Source organism: Falco punctatus (genome assembly GCF_963210335.1).
Source record: "Falco punctatus genome assembly, chromosome: 8".
In the NCBI taxonomy this organism is placed as follows: domain Eukaryota; kingdom Metazoa; phylum Chordata; class Aves; order Falconiformes; family Falconidae; genus Falco; species Falco punctatus.
The window spans coordinates 25918242-25945910 of record NC_137588.1 but is presented as its reverse complement, the minus strand read 5'-3'; the positions used below and the strand labels follow the sequence as shown (position 1 = coordinate 25945910).

The following is a 27669-nucleotide window of genomic DNA, read 5'->3' as shown; positions in this document are numbered from 1 at the left end:
TGGGGACCTCGGCTCCTTTGTGGGACCTGATGGTGCTTGGGGACAAGGGGCCAGGCAGGCAGGTGACTCCTGTCCCTGTCTTTGCTCTGCAGGTCCTGGTGTCCCTCGGAGCCACTGAGAAGCTGGCTGCGCTGGCCAGCGGCGACTCGCAGCCCGCTGGTGGCGGAACCCCCCGGCCACCTTCCGCTCGGCACTACGAGGAGCTCCTGCGCCTCCTCGTACCCCTGCGCAGCACCTGCGGGAGCGGCCCCCCGGATCCCGGCAAACCTGCTGCCCCCCGCCAGCGCTGAGGGCGCCGGGGCTCGGCCTGACGCTGCCTCCAGCGGGACGGGACAGGCGCTTTCTTCCTCCTCCTCCTCCTCCTCCTCCTCGGGCTCCAGCCCCGACCTGCCGTCGCACCCCCTCGGTCCGCCCGAGGGGGACCCTGCCCGGCCAGCCTTCCCCGTGGGAAGCCGTTCCTGGAAAAGTCCCTGCAGCCCCCAAGACACCACCTCTTTCCAAGCGGCCTCCCGTGCCGTGCCGGCCCACCGGAACCTTCGCGCCTCCGCCTCGGGGCAGCCCCGCGCCGGGCGCCCGCGCGCGCCACGCCAGGCCGCCAGGGGGCGCCGCGGGAGGGGCATCCCGCCGGCGCGGGGGCTGCTGGGAGGTGTAGTCACGTGGTGCCGCCGCCCCGGATCCCTATGGTAACGGCGGGGGGTGCGGCGGCGCCGGGAGCGGCGGGGCCCGGGGGCGCCGGGCGGGCGGTGAGTACGGGAGGGGCGGGCCCGCGTATGCCTCCCCTCTAGGGAGCGTGGGCCCCCTGGTCCTCTCCGCTGCCTCCCTGGGCTTCCGGCCCTCCCTGCCCCACCGCCGTGCCCCCAGCACCCGCCCGGCCCGGGCCCGAGGAGGCGCCTTGCCCAGCCTCGGGCCTGCCCGCGGGGGCTCGCCGCGGCCTCGCCCTCTGTCCCTTCGGGGCGCGCCGGGCTGTGCCCCGCGGGGCTGGGGAGACGGCGCGTGGGTGCGCGGCGGCGGCGGGGTGGGCTGGGGTCGGCCAGGCCGGCGTGTCTGGGGCAGGTCGGAGCGTCTCGGTAGCGCCTTTGGCCTCAGAGACCTTCACCTGAAGAAACGAGAAACAGTGTGTGCCCTGGGCAAGAAGAGCTGGCTCCCTGCGAGCCACGGCCCCAGTGAGCCTCCGGTGGCACTTGGAGCTGCAGTGGGGATGGAGCGGGTCTTGACCGGGTCTTGACCGGACCCGAGTGGGGCGCTGGGGCCCAGCCTGGCTGTTAATCTTTCTGCCGGGGTCTTGGCTGCTCTGGTGGTTTAAAAAGGAGCCATTGGGTCTGAAAGGTGAACGGCAGAGGTGTGAGAAGAGTTGAGACGAGTCTGGAGTGTTTCTTGAATGCCTCCAGGGTCCAGCCTGGGAATGAATGGCACAGGACTAGGGAAGCCCTGTGGTGCCGTGCCAGCCTGCCGTCTCCCTGCCCGGCTGGGCTGCTGGGTATCTCTGCCACAGCTACACATCAGAACCCTCCTCCCTACATGACTCCCTGTAAAGTGGTTTCTCATTGCTGTGTGCTCCTTGCTGAACATGCCTGGGACATCTAGTGGCTCCTAGGCAGTTTGGGGGAATTAACAGCAAATTTTTGGTCTGATTACAGTTTTATCTAGTAGTTTTTCCTTGACTCTTACTGGATGTACCCAGCAGATAATGGTACTTCTCTGTCTTGCGTTGCTGTCTTGCTGCAGTCCTTAAGTTTTGTATTGGCAGATTTTTATGACAGATCTGCCTTTCCTGCTCTTTGGTTGTGCCTGGGGCCCTTCTCAGCACAGCAGGGAGCACATTGCGAGGATGACACTGATGGGGGCCAAATGCCACCGGCCCCAGATAATTATGCCTGCATGGAGATGTTGTGTCACCGATGCAGGTCAGGCAGGGGCTTTGGCTGCCCTACTGGCCTGGCTGGGTGCCATTCCTTGGCATTTCCCAGGTTCCTTCTCTGCAGCAAGTCTGTGGGAGTTTTTGGCAGCTTCTTCCCAACTTGAATCTCTGTTTCTGCTCCACTCCTGAGCTCTGAGAGACTGCTGTATGGAGTGAGGTGGTTGCAGTGACTCCAGAAGAATCTTTCCCACCCCGGTCAAGACATGGAAGGATCCTCATCACATACTGAAGGACAGACCTGGGAACTTTTTCTTCCAGTTCCTGACATGTTTCAGGAAAAAAGGACAGACAAAGAATTGATGTGTTTTGAACTAATTAGGTAGTTCTTGTCTCCTTGCTATGTGTTGGTACTTTATACTTGTTCCATTCACTCCAAGTCTTCTGCCTTTATTTTATTTCTCTGCCAAAGGCTGAGAGTGTGGTCAGGCTACCTAAAACCAGACCAAGCTGTGCTGACCACCTGTCAGTTCCTGTGCTGGTGGCCAAGCTCTCCCTAGGTCTCACTGCATAATTCTCCTGTACCTTTTCTCCCATTGTGAAGCTCAGCTGAGACTGCTACCCCTTTGGTTCACTGTCTGCTTGGCTCTTCAGAAAGGTGCTTTAGACTTCCTTACTTCCTTGCTGAAAGGCTGTAAAATACCCCATGCTTTAGCTGGTTGCTTTTAACCCAGGCTCATTTTCCTGCTCTAATTTATGCTGCAATACAACTCCTCCTGTAGCACGGAAGTTGAGGAAGTATGAATCGGGGATGGGAGCGAGGACGGGGACTTCCCTGCTTCCCTGCTGGGGAAACAGAGCTGGGCAGTCCGCTGTCAGTGTGTGGCAGGTTCCCTTCGGTGGCCTGGGGACTCTCAGGGTGGAAGAGCTGATATCCCTTAATAACTATGGGGAGTCCATGCACTTGACCTTTCGCCCTTTGGTGAGGCACTCTCACTCTCTGGTCGCAGCCAGGTCAGCCTGCCTGGGGCGAGCACACAGGCAGCCCTTTATTTTAGATGTCTCTGGTGCGGTCTCTCCATGACAAAGCTGTGGCCCTGGATTTTCTGCCTAGCCATGCTCAGTCCCTCACCTCATCTGACACTGTGCTCCCATGCCCTGAGAGTGGTCCGAAAGTCGTGAACTTGAATGCGTGAGCCTTCAGTCCTCAGCACAGCCTGTGTGTGTGTGGAGGGAGGCATTTTCTGCCTCGCAGAGCGAGACAGTTACTGGATTCCAGCTCTCCCGTGGCTTGGTCCAGTGCCCTGCTGCCCATAAGGTCTGCCTCCCTCCTTGCCACCCTGGAAACAGAGGTGTGCACTAGAGCTGCCCTGCTCTTCTTGCAGGGTAGCACTCTGCTTAATTAAAGGATCATTTTGGGTAGCCATGCACTTCTCATGCCTTCTCTGTTCAGTGCAGAGTGGAGTTCAGCACCACAGCTGTTGAATTGAAATGACTAGCCCCAGCACAAATGCCAGGCACAAATGTAATCCCGGGAGGCAGGTGGAATTTGCTGACACATCCCCATGGTGGGTGGCTTCTCACTGGTATCTTTCTGACCTGAGTGGCCAAGCAAAAGCTTGCAGTCTTGATTAAAAGAGAAACTGGCTGTCATCCTGTGCCTCCAGTTTTGTACCCAAAACCTAGTGCTACAGGACAATAATAGAGCTGAGAGAGAGCAGCAATGCTTAACTGTGTGGCAAAGCAGCACACCAGGCTGTTGGTCCCATTGCTGCTGGCATTTCTGTGGTGGCTGAGCTGTCTTGTCCTCATAGACTCCTTCTGATGGCCAGCAGGACCCTCTGCTCTTCGGCTTGAACTTGTGGGTGGCCTTGAGTGCTGCTTTGCCTCCTTGTGTGACTGCACTTGAGGCCTCTTGTTTCCTGGGTCTGATGTAGGTGAGGGTTGTTTCCGTGCTGTTGAAACCCGAGAGTTTATATCTAGCTACCAGGTGTAAGAGCAGCTTTAGGTGCTCTCAGTCAGTTGGTTTCAGATCAATGTGCTTGATCTTGTTGAAAGTTTTTACATTTTTTTAAGGGGTACAAACCCTTATTTTGAAATATCTGATTGAAGTATATTGATTTTAAAACCTGTTTATTTTGTGAACTTGCTTATTCAAGCTTTAATCGAAAGCCCCAGAACTGCAAGTGAGGAACTTGGTGTGAACTCAGGTCTCATTTAGAAAAAGATGTTATCCTTTCTATTCATAAAGAACAGAAATTGTGCCCTGCAATGGCACAGAAAACAATAGCAAATCACAGTTGTCTGACACACACGCGCACACCCCCTTTGTGACTTTGGGCTGCATGAGGCTGACGGTACTTTATCAGGTCGGCTAGCAGCTCATACATTTGCAAGCTCTTGTTATTTTAAGTGTGTCACCACAGCTGCATTTAAAATAACCTCTCCAGCCAAACTCACATGATGGAGGGATGATGTGCACACCTGGGCTCTTACTCTCTTATCCTTTCCTGTTAGAAACGGGTCTGTGAGGAGCTGCCGTGCTGCTGTTGAAGGAGCACATGCTGCAGGGAGGCTCAGGCTGGAGGAAGGGACTTCTGCTGATGCTCACTGGGGTATGCATGGTGGCCTTACGTGCCTGTGACGTGACATTTATAAAGGCTGTGGCAGTGCTCCAGCTGACGTCCTGAAGCTTGTGAGAGGCTGTGTGATAATAAAAGGTGCTAGCAAAATAATTGTGAGTGCAGCTGTAGCGTCACTCCAACAGTGACAACTTTGGCCTCTATATTGTGTGTAAATAAGTCCAAGCCAAAATCCATTGATTACTAGTAATGATGTTTGTGTTTGACTTGCAGCGTGAACAGTTCACCCTGGACTTTTCCCAGCTCATGTTTCTACAATAACATTTCCAAGTGTAGTTTTATTACTGTTGTGACCAGCAGAATGGACTCCTGCTCCTTTCCCATATGGTAGAACTAGGGCAGAGCTAGGGATTGCATCAAGCTATGACCTTCCTCCACCCCAAAACAGACCGAGTTAAATGTAAAAGGGAAACTTCCCTACTGGTAACCTTGGGGCAGGTCACTTGGTTCATGGCCAGAGGCTCAGGGGCACGGCAGCTGCTGTCCTGTTGTGCCCACAACCTGGCATATGAAGGTGCCTTCATCTCTGCCAGTTCTCCTGGATGTTCAGCCGCTGCTTTGCTGAGCTGCCCTTGCAGGGAGGATAGGAGCTGGTTTGCAGGCAGATATCAGAGGTGGCTGTAGTGGCATGCAGGAGGTGGGACAGGAATGTGGATGGGGGGAAGGACAGACAGTATAAGCTGCTGCTGCCAGTCTGGATGCGTCCTGACCTGCCCTATGCAGGGGCATGTTCTTCCTTTCATCTTTGCTGCCACTATCTGTGAGCTCCTCTCTCCACAGGGAAACAGCAGTGGTTACTAGCCATCGACTGGCACAGTCCTTGTCTGGAAGCTGTACGAAAGGCCCTGCTGCTTCCTTCTGCAGCCACTGCTTCCAGTGCACCCCTGTTCTATACTGGCTCAGCTGCTTCTGCGGCTCCATGGCAAAACTGCTCCGGAGAGGGGCAAGTAGCACATTCTCCCTTTGGCACTGCAGGGCTGGGGTCTGGCCCCGGCTGAGCAGGCACTGGCAGCTAATGCTGTGCTGTGGCCGGACCTCCAGCCTGGCAGCCATGACTGCTGGCAGTACCCCCATGTCTGTCCTGGTCGTGTCTGTGCCACCATCGTTACTTACTGCAGAGCAGGGTCACACAGGGCTTCTGCTGGCCTACTCATGCCTGTGTCTAAGCCAGCTGTAGGATTTGTGTCCCTTGCTAGAGCTTCATTAGTCCAAATCACTTTTATTTTTATAGCTGGATGATCCACTGATAGCTGTAAAGCCAGGTGGAGATGAGGCAAAGGTGGCTTTCACTGCAGGCTGGTTTTGCAAGGTCACTCGCAGTGGGGCGAGAGCACTGGCAATGGCCAAGCCGGCAGCACGCATGGTGATGCTGCAGTGAGAGTCCCCTCTAGGCAGGGATGTTGGGGACATTCACCTCCTTGTATTTTTATTTTGCTTTTTCACATCTGCGTTTGCTGGTGTGCTAGGGTCACTTTGTGGTTTGAGCACACTTGCAACCTGGGTACATTTGAGGGGATGGTATGTGGAAGCCAAGCTTTGCTCACTTGTTTACTGGGAGAAACTTGGGCTGGGCAGCGGTGGCAGGTGAGCCACAGCCTCTTCACTCTGTGCTGATAGCTCTGAATGTCACAACACAGCCAGGTTTGCTGCTGGGCACAGGTTGGGTGGTAATCAGGTAGCATGGTACAGTTTGGTTGTGTATGGTGCATGGAATTCCCTTCCCTGGGGCTTGGAGCTCACAGAGGGAAGGAGCCACCCCACGTCATTGGGAGTGCTCAGTGTGACTGTACAAGTGCTAACACGTAGTGCAGCCATTGGGCATGGAGTGGACTGACCCCTTCCATGCTTGTTTGCAGAGTTTGGCAGGGCAGCAGCTCTCCTTGAGGACATACAGCTCCTAAGGGATCCTGTGTGGGATGTTCCCACCTTGTACAGCCTCTGTTTGGGATGCTGTTGCCCTGATGAGTGCTGGAGACTGGAGGCTGATTCACAGGCTGAGGAGGCAGGGTGTAGGTCTGTGTGGGTGTTGGTCTGTCTGACCCAGTCCTGTGGTGGGTGTGAGCTGCTGTCATGGTGCTACAGAGCAACGCTGGGGACGCCTAGCTACACTTTAAGTGCTGCAGCAGAGGCTGCATTTTCAGGTGAGAAAGCAGTGTGAATGTGTATTGCAGGAAAACAGTCATGGTTGATACTCTGCTTACCCTTCTTTTTGTACCTTTTTTTTTTTTTTTTTTAAACATGCAAGCTTGTGAGAGCTGGAAGGTAGAAGAGCCAGCCAGTCAGGCTGCTTGGGATACAAATTCCTATCATGTCCTATCCAGGGGCCCTCCAGGCATGTGTTAAAGCAAGACAAATACCTGGCACATGGTTTGTTTTCTTTTTACTTTCTCCCCAGGCAAGAGCATCTTACAGGTGCAATAGTTCATTTTAGGAGGATTCAGGACACCTATGTCTGCAGCTCTGTGGTCTGCCAGTTGCTCCTTGCAAGAGACTTTTCTGTAGGACTGCAATAAGGAGGAATGTGTATGTGCAGTACTGCCAGTCTCTGCTGGAAACCAAGATGTTAATGTTAGAACAGCCCTGTGTTTGCTGCTTGCTACCTTCTCACTCCTGAGTTCTTTAGGATGCCCTCAGCCCTTGCTGAGTTTTTCTATGAGGTTACAAAAGTGAGAAACACGTTGCTTTTAAAAGGAAGGACTGAGGTTCTTACCTAGTTTTGTGACCTTGGAAGCTGAAGCTTTAAGGAGTGGGGAGAAGAAAAAGAAGCAGACGTTTTGGGGCTTGCACTGGAGTCGGCAGAGCTGGTAGTGGAGTGCACTGTGTGGTTTGGAGACATAGACCCATGGGAATGGGCTCTGGCTGCTGTGCTGGATCCAAGGTGGGCAGGCAGGTGGCCTTTCCTTGCAGCTGGGGCTGCTGCCCCCCGGCCCTGGCTGGCACCCCTGCCCATTTGCAGGGTACAAGCTTTCCTGTGGACAGCACTTTTCCCAGGGCCCTCTCTTAAGCTGTCCTTCGCATCCTCTGGTTTCAGACAAGATGCCAGCTCTTCTTTTGAATTGGTCCCAGGAGACTCTCAGGGATCTTAGCAGATGGAGATGCAGTTTTTCATCCTGCAGGAAAGCAGTTTGCCCTGCTCCCCTCCTGGTGTAGTGGGCTGGGTACTTTGTCCTGCCACAGTAACGGCACCTTTCATGCTGTCATCTTCTTTCAGGTCAGTAAAGATGCTGCTGTAGGTGACTTGACTCGCCCGTGCCTCACGTGCTATGGGTCTACATGGCCTCTGCAGGACCGGAACGTGCTAATCTGGGCCCCAAACAGGAGAAGAGTGTTGAGCTTAAGTCAGGCACCCTTCTGGCAGGGAGAGCTCAGTCTCACCAGGCCTGGCACCTTGCTCAGCAGCAGGCAAAGCCCATCTGGAATTTAGAGAAGTATGTGAGTGCTTTCCAGGATCACAGCCTGCTGCCCTCAGGGATCCCTCTGCAGCAATCCTGCTTCTTGTGCCCACCATCGCTATGCCATGCACACCCTGCTGAAGACACCCTCACGAACCTGCCCTTGGCCCAGCCCTGCCTGGACCTGGGTGGGAGTGCTCTGCTCTACCGACGCTCCTGCCTCAGACCCAAGCCCTACGGGTTTCCTTTCCGAAGCCTTCCAGACACTAGTTTTGCCACAGGAAGAGTGATGTCTTCCTTGCTGATGGAGCCCTGCCTGCTGCCTGCGCTGGTGGAGGAGCACTCTGGGACTGGTATCAAAGGCTCTGCCCTCAGCTCAGGTCAGCAGGCTTCCAGCTCCTGTAGACCGGTGCCCAATAACAACTCCTTCCTACGGCCAAGCAGTGCTAAAGTGCCTTTGCTGCAGTCACTGGAGATCAAGAAGGTAAAAAACACCCACAGTTTCCCCACTGCCTCGTGGCCCCACTCCAGGGATGATGAAGGCATCTCCTCCAGGAATTTCATCAGTGGAGCAGTGAAAAGCAATGACCTTGTGTTGGAGCAAACCACAGTCTCCTCCCTCAGCCTTGTGCCCAGCAGTGCGATCCTCAGGAAGGACTGTTTGCAGGAGGACACTGAGAGGCGAGCGTGCCGCTTAAAAGAGAAGGAGGCAGAGATCAGCCTCACAGAGGCCGTGCAGCAGCTGGCCGGACAGACTGCCACATGCAACAGCTTTGGATGCGAAGTTGAAAGCTCCGGCCCTACAAATGCAGGCAGCCTGTCCAACTGGAACGGCAGGTGGAGGCAGCCCGTCATAGCACAGGTCACCCCGAAAGAAACCATCACTCCTCTGAACTTGGAGCTGAGTAGCCATCGCCTTAACAGCAACTCGAGCCTTATAGGCACTGCTGGTGCCATTGTCCGTACTGAGTGTATCAGTGTCCCTCACTTGGCCTCGCGTGCTGGCTCTCCCAGCTGCGACGCTGACTGCCGGCTTGTGAGCATGCTGAGCCCGTGTGGTGAGGACTGGGTACTAAGACCAGAGCCTCCACACCTTGCCACCGTCTCTGAAGTGACAACTCAAATATCCACTATCCAACTGGAGAAAGAGGAGAAATGGACCCAGGCTGTGCTCCCGGGAAAGCTCGAGTGAGTAGAGCCAGGAGGAGTGAGGCTGTGGTGAGCTGGGTTGGCTGCTGTGTTGGGAGTGTTGGGAGAGGATGCGCTGTGGGCACTACGGTGGTGGCTGTAAGGGTAACCATGGGCTGTGTCCCTGAGCAAAATCCATCTACGGCATCCTGGTGTTGGGGGGGAGCCTTCCTGTCACCCCAAGCTTGATGCAGGCACGAAGGCTGGCTGCAAGCCCTTCCATCTTCTCCTTCAGCCACAGCATGTAATTGCTGAGTGGCATTTCTAGCTCGCTTCCCACACAGCCACAGGGCCCTTCCTGCTGTGGCAGGCTCTGCGTGTATGTTGGGTGAAGCCTGCTGTCAAGCCAGGTCCAGCAAGGCTTTCCTGGGCAGAGGCATGGGTTCTTTAAGGAATGTGGAGCCGATGTAGGACAGAGAGGGTGGAAGGACATGGAGCTCCTGCTCTTGTGCTGGGAGAGGGTGTCCTTGTGCCTCTTTCTTTCTGGCTGCTCTGGAAAAATGTTCCCTCTCAAGGTGTCCTGGGGCCTCTCCATCTTGCTAGCTTGGGATAAGTGCTTGTACATCAGCACTGGGGAGGGCAGTGCTGTCACTCCCCTCTCTGTGTTATCTCATGCTGCCTTGTGGGCTTCTGGGTCTTTTGGCCCTGGAAAGCACATGCCACTCCTTCTGACATCATGTCCTTTATTCCAGTGTCACTGCTGAGCATTTGCCACTGGAGCTGAGCCATCCCCAGGATGAAGTGGAGGAAGAACTTCCTGATGGCCTGGATGAGAGCTGCAGTCAGGAGGATGATGAGGACAGTGAGTGCTGGTTCCCCTGGGAAGACTGCCCTGAGGTGGGGAGTGTGTGGGCTGTGTGGGACCTGGGGTTGAGCACAGCTGCCCTCCTGTCTTACATTCGTGCTGTCATTTCAGGATGACCTAGAGATTGGGCTGAATCCAAAAGCAATGTAACAGCAAGGAGGAACTGCATGGGTTCCTCTGGGGAGCAGGTTTGGGTTTACCACTGTCCTGCACTAAAACTTACCCATCTCTTCTTCTCTATGCAGGGCTGTCAGCTCCCCTCCCTGCCCTTTTATGCCACCAGTTAGTGGGCAAAACCCAGGATCCAAGGGTTCAGGGCAGCTGGGAAGGGTTTGTCACCTGGAGCATTTCTTTTTTCTCTTCCCTTACTAACTCTGTGTGTGTTCACAACACATGGAGACAACACTTGCGTCTGTCCCCTCCTGCAGGTGACTCTGATGCTTCCTCTGTGGCTGGTGTGTCATCTGTGACTTTTGTATCCAGGTTAGTAGCTGTAAATAGTGCATTGAACTTGGCGTCTTCATCCAAACTTGTCTGTCTTTGCCCTCCCTGGTGACAGAGGAGAGCTGTACCATGTATGGGAATGGAGCGAAGGTAGTAAACAGGCTCCCCAACCAAAATGAGCTTCCTTGCTACCCTGCAGACCAAAGTTACCTCTCTTGCTACAGATAGTAACCTGCAAAGTGCTGAGGGTGCATTCATCACAGCAGAACAGGGGTCTTAATTTCACTGCCACTGCCAGTTGCTGGGTTAGGTTTACTGGAATAAATGGTGCTCTTGCAGTGTTTGCCTTGCAGATGAAGCAGAGTGGAGGCGTCTGGGGCCAGAGACTGCAAAAGCTCCTTGGGGTGTTGTGACTCAGCATTGCATCCTAGGGACAAGTCCTGGATCATGGGTTTTTCTTTAGCTGTTGGAAGGAGGTTTCTTCTGGGGAGGATTGGTCAGCTTGTGGTCGTCTGAGCCCTGCCTCTTTGACTCCTGGCAGGCCTTTGTGGGACCTGGTTTTGCCCATCCAGCAATGGCAGCTGGTCCTTGCAGCTGTGCTGCCCCTTGCACAAGGGCTGCCTCGGGCTTTGCTGTCTGCCCAACAACTTGCTGCTTTCTATCATGCCACAACTCACCTGGGAGATGAGGAAGGCATCCTGCAAGCAAGTGTTGAACCTAAGGGTGCTGCAGAGCTCTGGGTATGCACATGTGGTGTGAAAGTCCTGTAGAGGTGACATAAATTGGACCAGAAACTGTTGCTGGCAGGATGTGGCTGGTTGGCTTCTGGGGGCAGATGGGGGGAAGTGATGCTGGGGCCAAATGCCTCCTGCAGCAGGGAGAGAAGCATGTTGGCCACTTGTGTGGGCTGTGTGTTGGGCTGGCCTTGAAGCCTTTGCAGCTTCTCCTGCCTTCAGATGTTGCAGGCAAAACCAGTTTTATGCCAGGGAATGTTAATGAATATAGTTTATTGCCAGTTAACAAACTTTTAGTTACCGATTCTGGTATTGAAAAAAACCCATGTATATACAAGGACTCAGGGAAAAACACCTCTTCTCCCCCTGTCCTGGTCTCCAACCTGCTTGCTACGCTCAGTCTCTTTAGAGAGGCAAGGGGTTGCTTGGGAGATTGGGGTCAATGTATTGTGTTTCCTTTTCTTTTGCTGCTCTTTGTTCCTTAGTGGATTGCTCTGGTATGGCTTCTTCCACTGGCTACAGTGGCATATATTTGAATATATGTTCATATTAAACTCTACTTTTAGTGTCATCGCAAACTTAATAGATACGTTATAAATTTTACCCTTCCTCCCAGGTGTTAGAGATTGCTGTGTTAAGGCGGCATACTTACAGTTGGTAAAACTCCAGCCCTCTTTGTAATACACCAAAACCAAGAGGTTTACAACAGCTGAATCATATATGCATCACAGCCTCCACCCCTTGTTCCTATGGACTAGGTTATAGGGTTTGTCACATAACAAATGCTACCCCTTGTCCCTGCAAAACACAACACCCACAGGGGTTACAACACTTATATGTGCAATCATTACAAGCTTGCCTCCTCATTGCTGCAGACTGGGTTACTGACCTTAGTGCCCATTGCTTGCACCGCATTGCAACGATGCAAATTCCCAATACCAGGATCAAGGCTCCTTTCAGCTTCCCCCTTCCTCCCTGTGCTACTTTTCACCCTTAGCCAACTGCCTACTGCTTCATTTCTCCTAGGAACTGCACTGAGTGCCTGACCCAGCCCACTGAGGCTCAGGAGAAAGTCCTCAAACCAGCTCTTGTCTGCAGTTTATTCCCTAATGTGCCTCCGACTATCTACTTCGGTACTCGGGATGAGAGAGGTGAGCCATGGTCCGTGGCTGTGCAGGGTGAGAGCAACCAGCTCATTATTAGCAAGGGCTGGAGTAAAATGATGGCTGGGGCATGACTCAGGCTGCCACCAAGTGTTTCAGTGTCCCCAGCTGTGGAGTCTTCTGCTCTGTGCTAGTTCTGCAAAGGGGGTATGCACCCTCCTTCGCAGGCCTGGTGCCTGTGCAGCAAACCAGCAAAATTTCCCTGGGTGCAGCTGTAGAAAATCCGCGTATTGTGCTTGTTTTCCTTCTGTCCTTATCTTTTTGTCCTCCTAGTGGAAAAGCTGCCTTGGGAACAGAGGAAACTGCTGCGATGGAAAATGTGCACAGTCACACCAAACATAGTGAAGCAAACCGTTGGCAGGTCCCACTTCAGAATCAGCAAAAGTAAGTTGTGGGAGGCTGGCAGCATCTGACACGTGTCCTCTGTCACCTGCAGCCCATCGGCATGAGAAGGCAGACTGCCTGTGAAAAGCAGAGCAGGAGCGATTCAGGCTTAGCACTGCAGAATGCAGCAGAATGCCTGTCTGCCCGCCTGCCCTGTGATATCCAGGCTCTGTGGGTCCTGGCAGGGCCTGATCTCCCTCTTGTCTTGTCACTGACATGGACTACGAGTCCATGGGTTGTCAGGAGCTGAGGCAGCACGTGGGGCAGCAGAGCTGTGCTCTGGCTTGTTTGAGCTGTACCTCTAGATGGTGCTGCCACTCTAAGGAGTCTGGTGCCAACCCCAACACTGCTGTCCCTTGTCCCCATGTGCTGAGGAAGAAGCCATTCTCTCTGACCATAGCCAGAGAGTTCTCGGGATTGGGATCTTATTGCTGAAGAGATGTGTAGCAGAGGGCTGGGGAAGCACTGAGCATTTGCAGCTATGATCCATACCCTGGAGTGTGATCTCCCAGCAGTATTTACAGGACTTCTGTGTATATCAGGAGACCTGTCTCCAGACCATTTTGGGGCTGTAATGGGGCACACAGGGCAGAGCAAGACCTAGGAAGTCTTGAAATCCTACATCTCTCTGAAGCGCAGTGCTGATTAGCCAACTGCTTCATTCACCTGTTGTAAAGAAGGGAAGTCAGGGTGTTGGGGGATTAAAGCCATCCTTTGACCCTGCACCTGCCCAGATCCCTGCAACAATCATGTTGCAAGGACATGACCCATCTGGTTAAGTGGATCCTGCTCACAGCCCTTGGTTTGGCAGCTTCACAGTACCCAGTATGAGTCCTTTGTGCTAGTGCTGTGCAGCATCCCTGGCATACTTCTGCTGGCTCCAGAAGATGGGGTGCTGGTGGATTGAGAGAGCTTTGTGGGTAGTGGTTTACTCTGTCATGGATTTTTCTGTTTTTATTGCAGAAAGCAATGACTGGCTGGGTTGCTGGGGCCACCACATGAAATCCCCCAGCTTCAGAGCCATCAGAGAGCACCAGAAGGTAGGGCACGTTTTGGGCTGACCTTCTTCATGTGCATGGAGAGCATGTTTGGAGAAGTTTGGGTGCCCCTCTATTCAGGGGCAGGTGTTTGCTGTGCAGGCTGTCCCTGCTGCGTCCCTCCCAGAGCATGGCAACTAGCATTCCTGTGCCGGGAGATGAGTCCAGGAGACAGGCGCAGCTGGGTGAGCATCCCCACTGTGAGGGTGGCTCTTGCACAGACTGAGGCTGTAGCCATCACACATACCTGTTTGTTCTAGAGAACCATGATGTTCCAAACTCCTTGGTCTTGAGGCAGCATCCAGGTTTGGAAGCTAGCAGCCTCCAGCCCTGTTCCTATCCTGCTGTGGGGTCTTTCTGTCCCCAGTGCTTGTGTTGCACGGGCAGGACTCTGGCATACAGTGTAGAAGCAAGTGGGAAACAGCTGAGGTAGAGGATTGTGCCAGAGGAAGCTCAAAAGCTGGGGGGCTAGTGTCCTGTAGCTGCTCAGACATCAGAAGGGATGAGATGGCAGCTGCTGGCTTTGTAGCTGGTGTGGGTTACCATGTGGGTGTTTGTCCCTGCAGAGCTTCAGGAGCAGGTGGGTCTTGTCTTGGTGCAGTCCTGAGAGGGGAGCAAAGAGCATTACCCTGCACTGTATTCAGAAAGGTTATATCCTCTGGCCAGGGAACAGCAAGGGGTGGACAGGGAGGCAGGGAAGCAGGAAGATCTCACCAGCATCTGAGTTCCTTTTCAGCTAAACCACTTCCCTGGTTCATTTCAAATTGGGAGGAAGGACCGTCTGTGGCGCAACCTGTTGAAGATGCAGGCTCGCTGTGGGAAGAAGGAGTTTAACTTCTTCCCCCAGTCCTTCATCCTGCCCCAGGACATCAAATTACTCAGGAAAGCATGGGAGGAAGGAGCTAGCTGCCAGAAATGGATTGTAAAACCAGTAAGTCCAAAGCAGAGCTCAATCTTCTGTCCCATTGTAGCTGCAGGAAGAAGATCTGATCCTTTCTTGTTTGCATTTTGTAGCCAGCATCAGCAAGAGGCATTGGTATCCAGGTCATCCACAAATGGAGCCAGCTTCCCAAAAGGAGACCGCTGCTGGTACAGAGGTGAGTGAAGGAAAGCAGGAGTTGACACACAGCCTGGGATCTCCTAGTGTCTAGTCTCTCTGGCCAGGTCTGGGCCACCGCCACCACGTGGCAGAGCAGAAGCACCTGATCTACATCTGGAAGCTTACCGACTGCCTGGGTGTAATGCTGCTGCTGGAAGTCAGGCCCTGTCAGTTGCAACTGGGCTTACTGGAGTGCTGCTGTCTCTGTGTAGAGTTTTGAGGTCTTGGGTACAAACTGGCTCCATGGGCTTTTTGGAGCTTCTGGCAGGTGATCAGCTTCAGCTCTGCTGTGATCCAGCTTCTACTGCTTCGTACTCTGGTGTTTAGCATCTTTGGAGGCAAACAAACCTTATCCAGTGGCCACAGGCCCAGTGGGAAGAGGTGACAATTGTGAAAGATTTTTTCTTACCCAAGTTAGAATGAGTCAGTAAAAGCCTGTCTGTGTGGATGTTGGTCAAAGAGAATTCTTGAAATAACAGATTTTCAGAATCTCCTTCCCCTTCTGCAGAAAAATTCAATAGTTCATCTTGCATTGAGGCTGCTTTCTGGGAAGGTTCTTGTGAGGGCAGGAAAACTGTCTGGTGTTTGGCAGACAGGGAACTGTTGTGTTGGCTTGTCTCTTCTCCCTGTCTGCTTCCCATGCAAAGTGATACGCTTTCCTATAGAACATGATGAAGTTCTGGTGTGACTAATCAAATGATTTGGATTAAAATTGCCAACTGTTTCTGCTCACTGAATCAAACCATCTGTGGCTCACTGCCTGTCTTAGATGTTCCTGAATATTGTGATCAGTCTTGTGGGTGTGGAGAAGCTACCGTGCCTTAGAGCTGGAGAAAATGTCTTCAAAATGGAACTGAGCTGAAAGAAATACAGCTTGTATCTCTGCAGGATCTCCCCTTGCATGGGAGACCTTTTTTCTGTCTTATTTTGACTGTGATGCATTTAACATGGAAATGCTGTGCAAAAGGGCTTCTGCATTGATCCCTGGTTTTGCCAAGCCTTCTGAGGTGGGGGCTAGAGATGTTCCTGCCCACATAAATCATAACCCTCCTCCGGTGCTTGCTTCCCTCTGCAGATATCTGCACAAACCCTACCTCATCGGCGGAAAGAAGTTTGACCTGAGGATCTACGTTTATGTCACCTGCTACGATCCCCTCAGGGTCTACCTGTTCAAGGATGGATTGGTTCGCTTTGCTAGCTGCAAGTAGGTTGCGAGGGAGAGAAGTGCTGGGGGGCTGTCTCAGTGCTGAGGCATGTGTGGCTGTGGTACCTGCCTGGGCTGGAGCAGGGAGGGAGTCATCCCGTATACAGTAATGCTTAAAGCTGTAGCTTACTTGCTTAAGGAGCAATCTGGAAGCGCACGGGGTCACTGCAGGTGACGGTGTTGAAAGAGAATGTGAGAGGATGCTTCATTCATCCACCTTTCCCAAGGCAAGAGCAGTTCTTGAAACATGTTGTCTGTGCTTCATACTGCATAAGAGCTGGCATACCAGAAACTGAGATGTTTCTTCCAGTTTGGGCTATATTGCCTTGGGCTGTTGCAGTTCCATCAGTGCTTTTGCTTACTTCTTTCCCCCCCCCCCCCCCTTTTTTTTTTTTTTCTTCCCTCTGGTCTTTTTGTAAGGACATGCTCTGAGGGTGGGATTGCATCCCACTGCCCCAAGGCAGCCTGTTCTGTGTCTTATGCTTTGTCCCATCAGCTTTGGGCCCATGGGGACAGATTGCTCCAGGTGGCCTGGGAAAGAGAGGCAGTAGGGCTGGTGGGTGGCTGAGAGTGGTGTGAGAAAAGAACAGTTTCTGCCTGCCCCATGGGCCTGGGGGCAGCCAGTTCAAGCGCAGATTGTTTGTGCTCTTATTGCTTCCTCCAGGTACTCCTCCTCGATGAAGAGCCTCAGCAATAAGTTTGTGCATTTGACCAACTACAGTGTGAACAAGAAGAACACAAAGTACAAGTCCAACTCGGATGAGACTGCTTGTCAGGGACACAAATGGTAGGTATCACTTTTAGGGCACAAGGCAGCTCTTTCTACTCCCCATTAAGTCATCCTTTTTTCACTATTCCTACCCAAAACTTGAAGGTGCTTCCTGTATCGTCTGCTCCCCCTTGGAGAAACTGGAAGAGCAGAGTGATTTTAGCATAGGTTAGTGTCAATGGAATCTGGACCATCTCCCGGGCTTGTGATTCATCCTGTCGGCTGCTGCTTGGGCTGTGGTTGCTGTTCATCCTGCCTGTGTCTGTCCCATTCCCTGCTTCCAATGCTGCTCTCATCTGTGCTCATTCATCCCCTTGCCCGATTGCAGGGGCAGTGGGATGTGGTGAAAGCAGAATCTAATTTTTTGCTGTTAAAACTTGAATGGGTAATTATGATGCTTAAATTGGCTAGATGGGAGCTTCTGCCCATCTCACTCTTGACTTCCCTGTGGAGGCAGAGAAAAGGACGGTCCTGGTGCAAAACTGATAATTTATGTGTTGCTAGGTGTGAATAGGAGCAGCGGTGCCATTTCTAGGCATTTGGGAGGAGGGCTGCAGTCTTGCAGGAGTTCATGTTTGCTGCTGTTCCATGGGTGGACTGATCCAAGGCCCCAGGCACTTGTCTCTGATTCCACAGTGGTGTTTAAACTCTTAAAAATAGTGCAGGATAGAGTTCTCAATTCATGGGCCTGAGCAGGGCTATTTCACTTCAAAGGGAGCTGCAAAAGGTGGTTTGCTGTGGTAGGATTGCTTTCTCAGACCTGTACCTGCTGCACAGTGGTTTGTTCCTCCACTGGGACTTTGAGAAGGGTCTGCTGTCCTCCAGCAGTTGAAATCCCACAGAGGTGGGATTGTGTGGCTTTTTGATACCACCATGCAAGTCAAAGCTAGCACATTAGAGATGAGAGTGGCTGTAATCTACTCCATCTCGTATGCAGGAAGCATGACCTTTGGATTCCTGGCCATTAGCCACACAGTCTCACTTGAGCAACATCTGAGCATCCTTGGCTCAGTGTCAGGGTTACTTGCAGCACTTAGTGTGGTGTGGGAAACTCCTGTAAAAGCTGGGATGCTCCCCCCTACCATCTTGTTCTCCACATTTTTTAAAAATCCACATACCCCACCCCAAGCCTCGGTGAAATGGCTCTAGCTAAAAGATTTATGGGACTCTTGCTGGATTCCTGCATTCCTGCTGAGCTGCTTTGCAGTGCTGCCGGGGAAGGCCTGCAGGAAGGGGAGGTTTGCTGAGGACACAGAGTGGGAGGGAAGAGAAGACCTGGGCCTGAGTTCCCTTGCTCATGTGCTAATTTGGGACCTATTATTCCAGTGCTGGGACAAGTCTGTGACAGATTTATGTTCCCAGTACAAGACCAGGGGCCAGGCTGGGGAGGGTAGCAACCAGTAGCTGAGGGGTCTGAAGATAAGCAGAAAAGGATGGCCGTGCCAGGGAAGAGCTTTGTCAAGGCTCCTCTCTGCTGCTTTCACTCCCCTGGCAGGACTGAGCAGTAAGGGACTACAGAGCTACCTCCTTTGCTTTCTCTCTCCCAGGGCACTCAAAGCTCTCTGGAGTTACCTGACGCAGAAGGGAGTTAATAGTGAAGCCATCTGGGAGAAGATTAAGGACATCGTTATCAAAACCATCATTGCGTGAGTCCTGGCACCCCTTGCTCTGTTCCTGGCTGTGGGGTACACCCTGGCCCTCTGGCTCTCCAGTCTGCTCTCAGCCCAGTCCTTTTGCTTTTAATCTAAATGCTGCCACTGCTGTTGGCTTCAGTATTTCTCTCTGGATCCTTCCTTTTCATCCTGTTACTTAAGCTCATGCTGCAGTAGCTTCAATGGGTACGTAGACCTTATGTTTTCTGGGTCTACCTGCAGTGCAGGGGAGGAGGCCAGGAGGGTGCAGTGTAACTCACACTTAGCCCAACTTGCCATCTGTTCCCGTGCTTGGCCAGGGTGCCCGAGAAAAAAGGTCCCCTGGTGCAGGATGGATATTGTGTTCGGAGGTGGATCCTGCCCGACAGAGCAGGGATGCTCAGGATGCAATGCTGTATCCATGCACAGTGCAGCAGCAGCGGCTCACAGGCCTGCATGGTCTCTCAGCCCACCTGATCCCACAGCATGTGGTTGCATACACTTTCAGAACCAGTAGCATGTGCTTTAAGCAGCCAGAGCTCTGCTGTCTGACTGTTGGAAATGTGCATTTTTTCCTTGGCTTGCAGATCTGAGCCCTACGTGAACAGCCTGGTGAAGATGTATGTGCGGCGGCCGTATTGTTGCCATGAGCTGTTTGGGTTTGACATCATGCTGGATGAAAACCTCAAGCCCTGGATCTTAGAGGTCAACATTTCCCCAAGGTAAAGCAGATTCTGAGCCACAGCAGACTGGATAATGGCCTTTCTTTTACCACAAAATGAATTTGGCTTGTGATGTCTCCTGCACCCTGTGCTGAAAGACTGTGGGCTTTGAAGCCTCCCTCTCCAGATTGCAGGAATCAAAGTCCTCCCTGTCTGTGAAAGCAACATCCATCTGCAGCTCAGAAAGCTTCGCTGGGCATGCTCCAGTTAGAGCCAGGGAAGAGTACGTTAAAAAAGGAAGGCCAAGGAGGGATGTGTCATGTGGGGAATGGGTGATGGCAGAGATTTCTTCTTTGTGTGGGCAGACGTGATCAGCAGCTCCACTGTCTCATGCGCTGTTCCTTGCTTGCTGATGGCACGCGGCTGCGTGGTGTCAGCTATGCAGGCAGGGCTGGGAGCTGCAGTGTACCTGAGCACAGCCACTCCTGCCTGCGAGAGAGAATGGGCATGAGCTGGATGCAGAGCCGTGGTCCCACACAGGGCTCTGAGGATGGGTTTGCTGGTTCCCTGCAAATCTGGGAAGAGGTGGATAAATGAACCACTTCTGGTGGGGACCCCCCCTTCAAAGAGCTGTTGTCAGGATTTTTCTCTCAATGTCTCATGTCTGTCTGTAATGAGATGAGGGACAGGCTGGGTTTTGTATTTTGGTCAGTATTAATCCAGGGAGTGATCCTGGGGCCATGGGGCTCGGCACCTCCATTCTGGGACTCAGACTTCTGTGATGCTTCCTCTCCCACAGTCTCCATTCCAGCTCCCCACTGGACGTGAGCATCAAAGGCCAGATGATTCGGGATCTCCTCAACCTCGCTGGCTTCGTTCTGCCCAGCATGGACAGCATGGCCTCAAGACCACAGACAAGAAGTGGCTCTACCTGCAGGTCAGCCCCCTTCTCTGCCAGAGAGGCAGGCTTTTGTCTTGGAGGATTTAATCTGGGGGCTGCTTGCAGTCCAGCAAATGCTGGTTTCTATGTTGTTGAGAGCCTTTGCTGGCTGGTCCTCAGCTATGGGTCTGAGGGACTTGCATCATTGCCTGGGTATCCGATTCCTGTGGTCTCTTCAGGGCAGAAGGATTTATGCCCTTTCTGCAGGTCCATAGTTGGAAGTGAGGCCAGCATAATTTGTGCTTGCTCTTTGGTTAGTAGAGTCGTGTTCTCTCCTTCCTGCTGCCAGCACTAAGGCAATGCTGAGCTGCACTGCCTCTCTGTTTGCTTAGAGGGCTGGCTGGCTGTGTTGGGGCTGGAGCTGCTTTGCCTCTACCCTAGGACTGATGTGCTGCTGCTTTGAGCAAGAGGAGCACCTGTTGTTTTGCAAAGGCTGGAGTGATCTATCTGTTCCTTAGGCAGGAATGTAGGTGCCAGAGGTTGTAGACCTATGGATAGGAGTGTGCACAGTCTTACCTGGCAGCTAACATGACTGTTTCTTACATAAGGCTAATTCCTGGGCATGTGTTAACCCAGGCCCCTGCTCCTTCTGTGTTTCACCACTGCTTGGGCTTATACTGTTTTCAAACCTGACGGTAGGGGAAACCAGTCCCATTCCCAGCAGCAGAGCGGCTGCTGGCTGTATGTCACTGAAGGAGCAGCTTGCAGAGGGGAACACCGGCACACAGTGATGTATGGGCATGCCAAAAGATGGGACTCTTGCCCTCCACCTGCCCTGTGCCTTCAGCAAAGGATGAAGCTTGGAGCGTGGGCCCATTCCAGCTGGGGACCTCTCGCCACCTCATCTGTGGCGCTTTGATCTGAAGCTGGTTTGCAGCTTGTGATGGAGGTGCTGAGGGGCAGGTATCCTTAGAGGGACCTACGGGAGATTTAACAGATTCTTAACATGGTTCAGATGATGCATTACTAGAGTTCCTGCAGCCAGGGGCAAGCCTGCTTAACCAGATCTCCTGCCCCAGGAAGGATACAAAGGGGTTTTTTGCATATGAGCATAATTCCAGTAGATTTGTACGTTCTGCAAGCACCATGCAGTGCAACCTCGAGCCTCTGCTCTGCCTGTTTGGATCCACACACAACTAATTACTTTTGCAGTGGCAGAGCAAAGTATCTATGTTGTTATAAGGGCTAAAAGGTGTTGTACAAGTATCTCACATACTACAGCATCCCCAGATGGTTCACTGGGTGCTTAGAATAATTTAGATGGTTGCTAGTCAAATTGTACAAAAGGCCAGGATTTCCTATGGCATATGGAGCTGGAACTGAGGTCATTTAGAGAGTTCTTGGATGTTGTAGGAGGAAGTTGTTGATCTGTGAGTCCTCTCCTTCCTTGTATACTGGCAGTACCAAGTACCCATACTCCCAGCCCTGTGGTTACAGTTAGGAAGCTGTGTTGTGAGCGGGATGTAAGCATTAAGATCCCACCAGGCTTCCAGTGCTATGAATTGTGTCACGGTGTGTCTTTGGCCCTCTTGAATCCTATGTGGATGTGAAGTGATGGTTCACCTATTGGATAAAGGAATGCTGAAATGCCTTGGCAAGGAGCTGGCAGGGCCCTCCCCGTTCCCCTGCCCATATACTTCCTGGGTCCTGTGCTGATGCACAAGGCTGTGGGTGCATCACTGATCTTGGAACTAGTGACATCCTCGGAGAAAGTGTTCTCTCCTCCATGGCATCTTCCTGAGTGTGTCACCGCTCTCACAGAAGTTGCTGGGAGCAGCTCTGCCATGACAGGACATTGTCTTCTCTGCCTAAATGCTCTACTACCTCTTCTTGTGTCCTCAGTCTGGGCAGTGATTTGAAGGAGAAGCCCAAGCCAGCATCTGAGCATTTCATAGCAGAGAAGATGAAGAAGGCCTATTACTTGACGCAGAAGACACCTGACCAGGTATGACACAATCTCCGATACTTGCGCTATCCTGCCAAGCCACTGTCCCAACCAGTCCCACCTATCACTTGTCCCTCTCCAGGTTGTACTCTGGAGCTGGGGACAGACAGATGATGGAGTACTTGGGCTCCCGTGGGTTACAAGACAGCTGGTCAGAAATAAATCAGTTTGCTTAAGCCACTGCTGTACTAGCTCATCTTTACATTAAAATAGGCATGTGTGGAGGGGCACGTTACCTACCGGTCCCCAAACAGGGTCTGAGCACTGCCTGTTCCTCCTTGTGTCTCTGTGCAGCTCTGGTAGCCTTTGCCTGCTGACCCCGTGCAGGTTAGCAGGGATGCTTGTCTTGTGTGCCACCTGGCAGTGTCTGTAAGAGAGGTTGGGCTGCAGAACTGGGGATCTCCTCAGCTCTGTGTTGCATTGATGTCACCACTGAGCTTAGAATTCTTCCTTTTCCATGTGGCCTGTGTCCCAGAGATCTCAAAGATCTCAGACACATGAAGACCTATGCCTGAGAGACTTTGAGTGGGGACGTGGGAGGTGGGAAGGAGAACTGACAAAATGCAGTTCACTTCTCCCTGACCCTGGATTGCTCTTCTCTGCAGGATTTTTATTCTTCTGTCTTGGACGTCCTGACCCCAGATGATGTTCGGATCCTGGTGGAGACAGAGGATGAGTATTCCCGACGTGGGCAGTTCGAGCGGGTGTTCCCCACCCACATCTCCATGCGGTACCTGCGCTTCTTCGAGCAGCCTCGTTACTTCAACATCCTGGTAACCCAGTGGGAGCTCAAATACTACCTGAATAAACACAAAGGTAACTGCCATCCGAGAGTCAGGCGCAGTCACCTGAGTCACACAGGCTGCCTGCTGGCGGTCGTGGGAGACTTCTGAGCTATGCCTGTTGAGGGGGAGCTGCCTGCCTGCACACTCACCATAGGAAATGTGTTACCCTCCCAGACTGTTTCAAATGTCACAAAAAGCTAATTCTGAGTTGGTCAGAGGTGCTGACTGTTCTGGTAAACGCAGCACGAGCACTTCTGGGTGCCCTGGGGCTGAAGCAGGCTGGGATTCTTCCATCACCCTGTAGCTCTGGCCTCTTATAGCATTCCTCTGCGCCCTTTTGAGGAACAGCTGGAGTCACTGGGCTTTGCTCCTCACAGGTGATCTGTGAAGTGAAGGAAAAATTGGGCCTATTCCCTGGTCTCCTGCTGCTTTCTGATTGATGAAAAACTGTCAGTGTGCACACAGAGGAATTTTTTCTGAACACTAAAACTCTAGCTATCATTTCCACCTTTCCAGGACACAACTCTATTTTAATAAAAAGCACGCTTAAATGAGGCATAGCTGGGCTGGACCATTTCCTTCTCACCCAGGGCTGTCTCTATCAGGGCAGCAGTAGAGGCTACTTAGAAGAGAGAACCAGTGAGATCTAGTGAGAAGGGTTAGTGAACGTAAAAACCTGTGGCTCGGGGCTCTCCATCCAGCATCTGATCTAGCCAGAGAGGCTCCTGCAGGAACTGGCCCTCCACTGAGACAACTGTATGTGTGCTGCTAGCCTGGCTGTCATGCAGAGAAAAAACAAAACACTTTTGTCACTTTTCACTGGTGTTAAAGCAAATATCAAAGGGGTTGGTAACAGTCTTTCACAGAGAGACGGTAACCTCATAGCCCTCTCCAGCTGCGCTGTCGGCATGTGTCATCCTTTGACTCGCTAATACCTTTGCTGGATGCTCTCCTGTCAGCTGGAGAAAGATTCTGTCATCATCTGCACTGAAGTGCTGCCCTGAACTTTCCCACTCAAGCCAGGGTCCTGGTTTGGTGCTTCAGCTTCCCTGAAGTAGCCCAGCAAGCAGATTTGCTCTGTCCTCTCATTACTCTTCACCTCTGAGCAAAACCCGAATTTCCTGGCCCCTTCCTATTCACATATGTTCCATGCAGCCCTCCTCTCTCCCTGGCCAGCAAGGTGCAAAGCCCAGGCTGGTGCACAGAGCCAGGACAGGGCTGCCGAGCTGCCTTGCTCCCCTCAGCCCCCAGCACGTGGGGTTTTTTTCCCAAGGTCCTGGGGCTTGCTGAAAGGTCACTGAGGAGCAGAGTTTGTTGGACAGCAAGGATTCCTCCTATAGCCAGGTCTGGTATCATATAGCGAACCACAGTAACCCCAGCTGGACAGCATCAAGTTCCTGGCCATTGCTCTGCTGGTTCTTAAATCTCGAGGCACCTTATCTTGTGCTATGGCTCTAGGGCTCTTAAAAAAGAAAACAGGAAGGGAGCAGTCCTGGATTTCCCAGAAATACTGGGAATATTTCTGGGCCAGCAAAAAGCAAGAAGCTTGGCTGCACTTGGGACAGCTAGCAGGAGGCCTTGGAGTAAGTGGAGCCAGTTCAGTGCAGTCAGACACATGGCTGTGCTTCAAGGTGACCTCCCTGTGCTCTGAAGCAGCATGTCTTGTGTGTGGCTGGAGGAATGGTTGCTTTCAGTCGCACCACCGGTGAGCTTGGTCGATGCCAGCCTCACCCTCTGACAGGAATCAAGACCAGGTCTCAGCCCACGTCAAGCTCCAGATGGATCCATGCAGGGAGGAGATGATGCGCTGGGATGCTGCAGCTGATCGTTACTGTGCAAGGAGGAGGTTGCCTGAGCTGCCCTCCTCTGGGAAAGGGGACAGTAGCAGCAAAGCTGCTCTACATTTGCACTGTAGGAACTTTCACCAGTGCAGCCCAAATCAGGTGCTGCTGTTGGCAGGCACCTGGCTCAGGGGGACAGCCAGTCTGGTCTAATTCGGCAAATCCCATGTTGCCCCAGTTTCCCTGCTTAGCTGAGCGTGCTGCATGGTGCGTCTGGCTCCCTGGGAGGAAGGCAGGCGCTGCGGCAGCCCACATGCTGGCACTCGCTCTGGTGTTTGCTCATACAAAGGGTGAACGCCCTTGGTTTACCCCGTGTTTGCTGGGGCTCAGGCACGTGTTCAAGTAGTTATTGCATAGCATGTACTTCATGGTCAGTTCACTCTGTGCAGCATATTTGTGTGCTGCAAGCTGGGAAGACTTAACTCTCTGCAAACCTGGTTATTCATTCTTGCTTCTTTTCTGTCGCTTCCCAGGTTTGGAGCTACTGAAGAACTGGTGTGTCAAAGGGTACCTCACTGGGGCAGGGGTGGATTTGGCCCAGATGGTGCGTATGGCTGTGGGTGAGCTGGGGGAGAGGTGGTTGTTTGCCTGGGCAGAGTTAGGCAGAGCAGCTGCTTATTCTGTTTCCTGTGGTTCCTGCCCTACCTGTTTGCCCTCTTCTTCCCTCTTTGTCAAGGCCTTCAGGAGTCTGGAAAACCCCACACTTCTCTGTCTCCCACCAACATAAAGTCCACCCAGTATATCAGATCTGCAGGTATTTTGCATCTGAATATTCTTGGGTGGACTGGGCACAGCCCTACGTATTTGGTACCTGGCCTGCCCTTTATTCCTCTCTGTGAGGGAGCCATCTCTGTCTGTCACTCCTGTGCCTCACAGCAGGCTGATCCATTAAAAGAAACCCGCTCTTCGACCTCGAGATGCTCTGCTCCCACTTACAGCAGAGGGATTCATTAAGCAGAGAGCAAAGACTGCTCTGTTTGCTGTTCTGGGAACAGTCTGGTGGCAGTGACGCTGCACAGCAGTGTGAGGCAGTTCAAGCTGAAGCACACTAGGGCAGCCTACGGCAGAGCACAGCAGGCTTGAGGGATTTTTGCCACGACTTAAATAGCCATTTTGTTGTCTTTCTCTCCTCCTGCAGTGGTCATTGCCAAAATCTTTCTTCCTCCAGAGGAGCAGTGTTCAGTCAAATGGCTTCAGCAAACTGGAAATGGGCAGACTGGGGTGAGTTTGCACTGGCTGTGACACGTATGATGTTCGCTGCGTGGCTTTAGTACTGGTGTCCTGAGAAAGAACTGGCAGCAGGGAAAGCAACTTCATGTAAGGGGAGAGGAACAGGTTGGCTTGCAGGCTCTGAAGCCAGTCTTCGCTCTCTGGAGAGCCGACTGGTGGGGCTGGCATGATGTCTGCGCAACGGGGTGTGTGTCCTTGGCACTGTACAGCCAGCTTCGATGGGAATGAGGCCTGGAATAGCTGAACTGGGTGATGTGTGGGGTTGTCATGCTCAGGACATGCTGACAAGATGTTTCTCACAGAGACCTGCACCACTTTGATGTGGCTAGCAGTGAGCAGAGGCTCTCAGCTGCAGCGTGGGGCTGGAGGAGCAGTGTCACCTCCAGGTCTGCTGCACTCTGCCAGCTTCCCTGAGCAAAGCTGGGCTGCAAGATGGGTGCTGCTGGCCCCGACAGCTTCCTGCAGAGTGGTGGGGGATGGGGATTCATCTAGGTGAGCCTAAGTGGAAGGCAGGCACACCCCTGGTCTCTGATGTTAAGGGAAGGGGCATCCCTGCTCCTGTGCCCAGACCAAGGGTCCTCAAACTACGTTCCGCGGGCTGGATACGGCCCCCCAGGGTCCTCAATCCGGCCCCCGGTATTTACAGAACCCCCCCGCCGGGGGTTGTGGGGGGAAACCGAGCAGCCGCAGATGACTGCCTGCCACTTCATCCGTGTGCCGGCCCCCTGTTTAAAAAGTTTGAGGACCCCTGGCCCAGACCATGGTGGAGCTGGATTTATGTGCAGGCAGGGAGATCAAGCTGTGACCCTGATGTCCCGTCAATGTCTTGGATGTCTTTTGGGGTGAGTGCTGCTGCCTGGGATGGGAAATGGAGTAGGTGAGCGTGGCAGCCCTGTCTCTCAAGTCTGTGTATGATACTGCAGATGAGTGTTGGTTGCACCATGGACCTTTTGATCCTTTCTCACTGTCCCTAAGAAGTATGGGGTCTCCTTTCTCCTGCAGCACACTCCTCCCTTTAGCTGGTGAGGACCTCACAAGATGCCTGGAGCCCAGCCCTACTCAGAGCTTACCTCTCAACAAGTGTACTGGTGGAGCTGACCAGAAACCTGCGGGCTGCCTCTCAGACACTGCCCTGGTGATTTGACCAGGCAGCTGCCGTCCCTCCCCAGGGACACCTCAACCTACCTCAAAGGAAGAGACAGGAGCTGGCTCTAGAGAGCAAGGACTGTGGGACCCACTGTGCTGCATACTTGCTTGTGGGGTTGTTTTTAGAGTGATGTCTTACTTGGCAAAGAGGAGAGCTGTGTGACTTCCATTTTTAAAACAAATGGCAAAGCCTGGGGAAGTGGGGTTTGGCCTTTGTCCTAGACTGCTCTGAAAGCTCGATGTGGTGGTTTCTTTGCTGGGGGGGTGTGGGAGCTGTCTGAGCTTGGAGTCAGCCTGGCCTTCCTGTCCCCGAGCAGCATGGGCTGAACCCTTGCTCACCTCTGTCTCCTTCTGCTTGTCCTGAGCCACCTGGAGCTGAGTCCGCTTCTGCCCTGCCGCAGCCTGGCCCCTGGAGAAAACTGCCCAGCCACCACCCAGCTCCTCGGGAAGGAACAGGGCTTGGGGCTTTCAGCTGACCCCTTTCATCCTTTCTGAATGCCTGTGCCAACATCCTGCCCTTCCCCAGACTCGGGGCGTGGGGGGGAACCTCGGGCGTGCATATAACTGCACGAGAAAGACCTACCAGTGCAGCTCCGGTTTGTTGTGGGGACAGTAGGGCTGCTGGGGAGGGAGCATCCTCTTGAGGCTATCTGCTCTCCTGGGTGACCTGCACCATGCATGCAGGGACTGCAGGCTGGTGCTCTTCTGGGCTCTGCTCTCTATTTTCCCTTTGTTTCTCAAGGATTTCTATTAAAGTTTGACACTCAGCTGCT

General features: G+C 53.0%; 2 protein-coding genes across 5 annotated transcripts in view; both read left to right on the top strand.

Annotated features, from left to right (window-relative positions):
• Window positions 1-2254, top strand: part of STK36 (serine/threonine kinase 36) — a gene marked incomplete at its 5' end in the record, with an annotated part of 14342 nt that extends 12088 nt beyond the window's left edge. For both annotated transcript variants that reach the window (XM_080397917.1, XM_080397916.1), the window contains one exon: window positions 93-2254. In XM_080397917.1, the coding sequence (XP_080254043.1) occupies window positions 93-290 (198 nt within the window). In that variant the 3' untranslated portion in view covers window positions 291-2254. The remainder of the gene's footprint in view (window positions 1-92) is intronic.
• TTLL4 (tubulin tyrosine ligase like 4) lies at window positions 372-27669 on the top strand. Of its 3 annotated transcripts, none has more exons than XM_080397920.1 (19): window positions 372-683; window positions 7709-9077; window positions 9770-9879; window positions 10311-10365; window positions 12087-12211; window positions 12497-12607; window positions 13571-13647; window positions 14381-14575; window positions 14659-14741; window positions 15819-15947; window positions 16612-16734; window positions 18264-18362; window positions 18935-19069; window positions 19809-19946; window positions 21792-21894; window positions 22500-22710; window positions 24994-25064; window positions 25659-25741; window positions 26753-27669. In XM_080397920.1, the coding sequence occupies exons 2-19, from the start codon at window positions 7771-7773 to the stop codon at window positions 26892-26894; spliced, it is 3297 nt and encodes a 1098-aa protein (XP_080254046.1). In that variant the 5' UTR covers window positions 372-683; window positions 7709-7770; the 3' UTR covers window positions 26895-27669. The 3 variants fall into 3 exon arrangements, with proteins under 3 accessions (XP_080254046.1, XP_080254044.1, XP_080254045.1); XM_080397918.1 differs by having other exon boundaries at window positions 372-743; XM_080397919.1 differs by lacking the exon at window positions 372-683 and adding an exon at window positions 4414-6638.

Coding starts and splice junctions, on each gene's coding strand:
- TTLL4 (XM_080397920.1), top strand. CDS start 7,771: ATGGCCTCTGCAGGACCGGAACGTGCTAATCTGGGCCCCAAACAGGAG. Junction 9,078..9,769: donor GTGCTCCCGGGAAAGCTCGA/GTGAGTAGAGCC, acceptor CCTTTATTCCAG/TGTCACTGCTGAGCATTTGC. Junction 12,212..12,496: donor CGGTACTCGGGATGAGAGAG/GTGAGCCATGGT, acceptor TTGTCCTCCTAG/TGGAAAAGCTGCCTTGGGAA.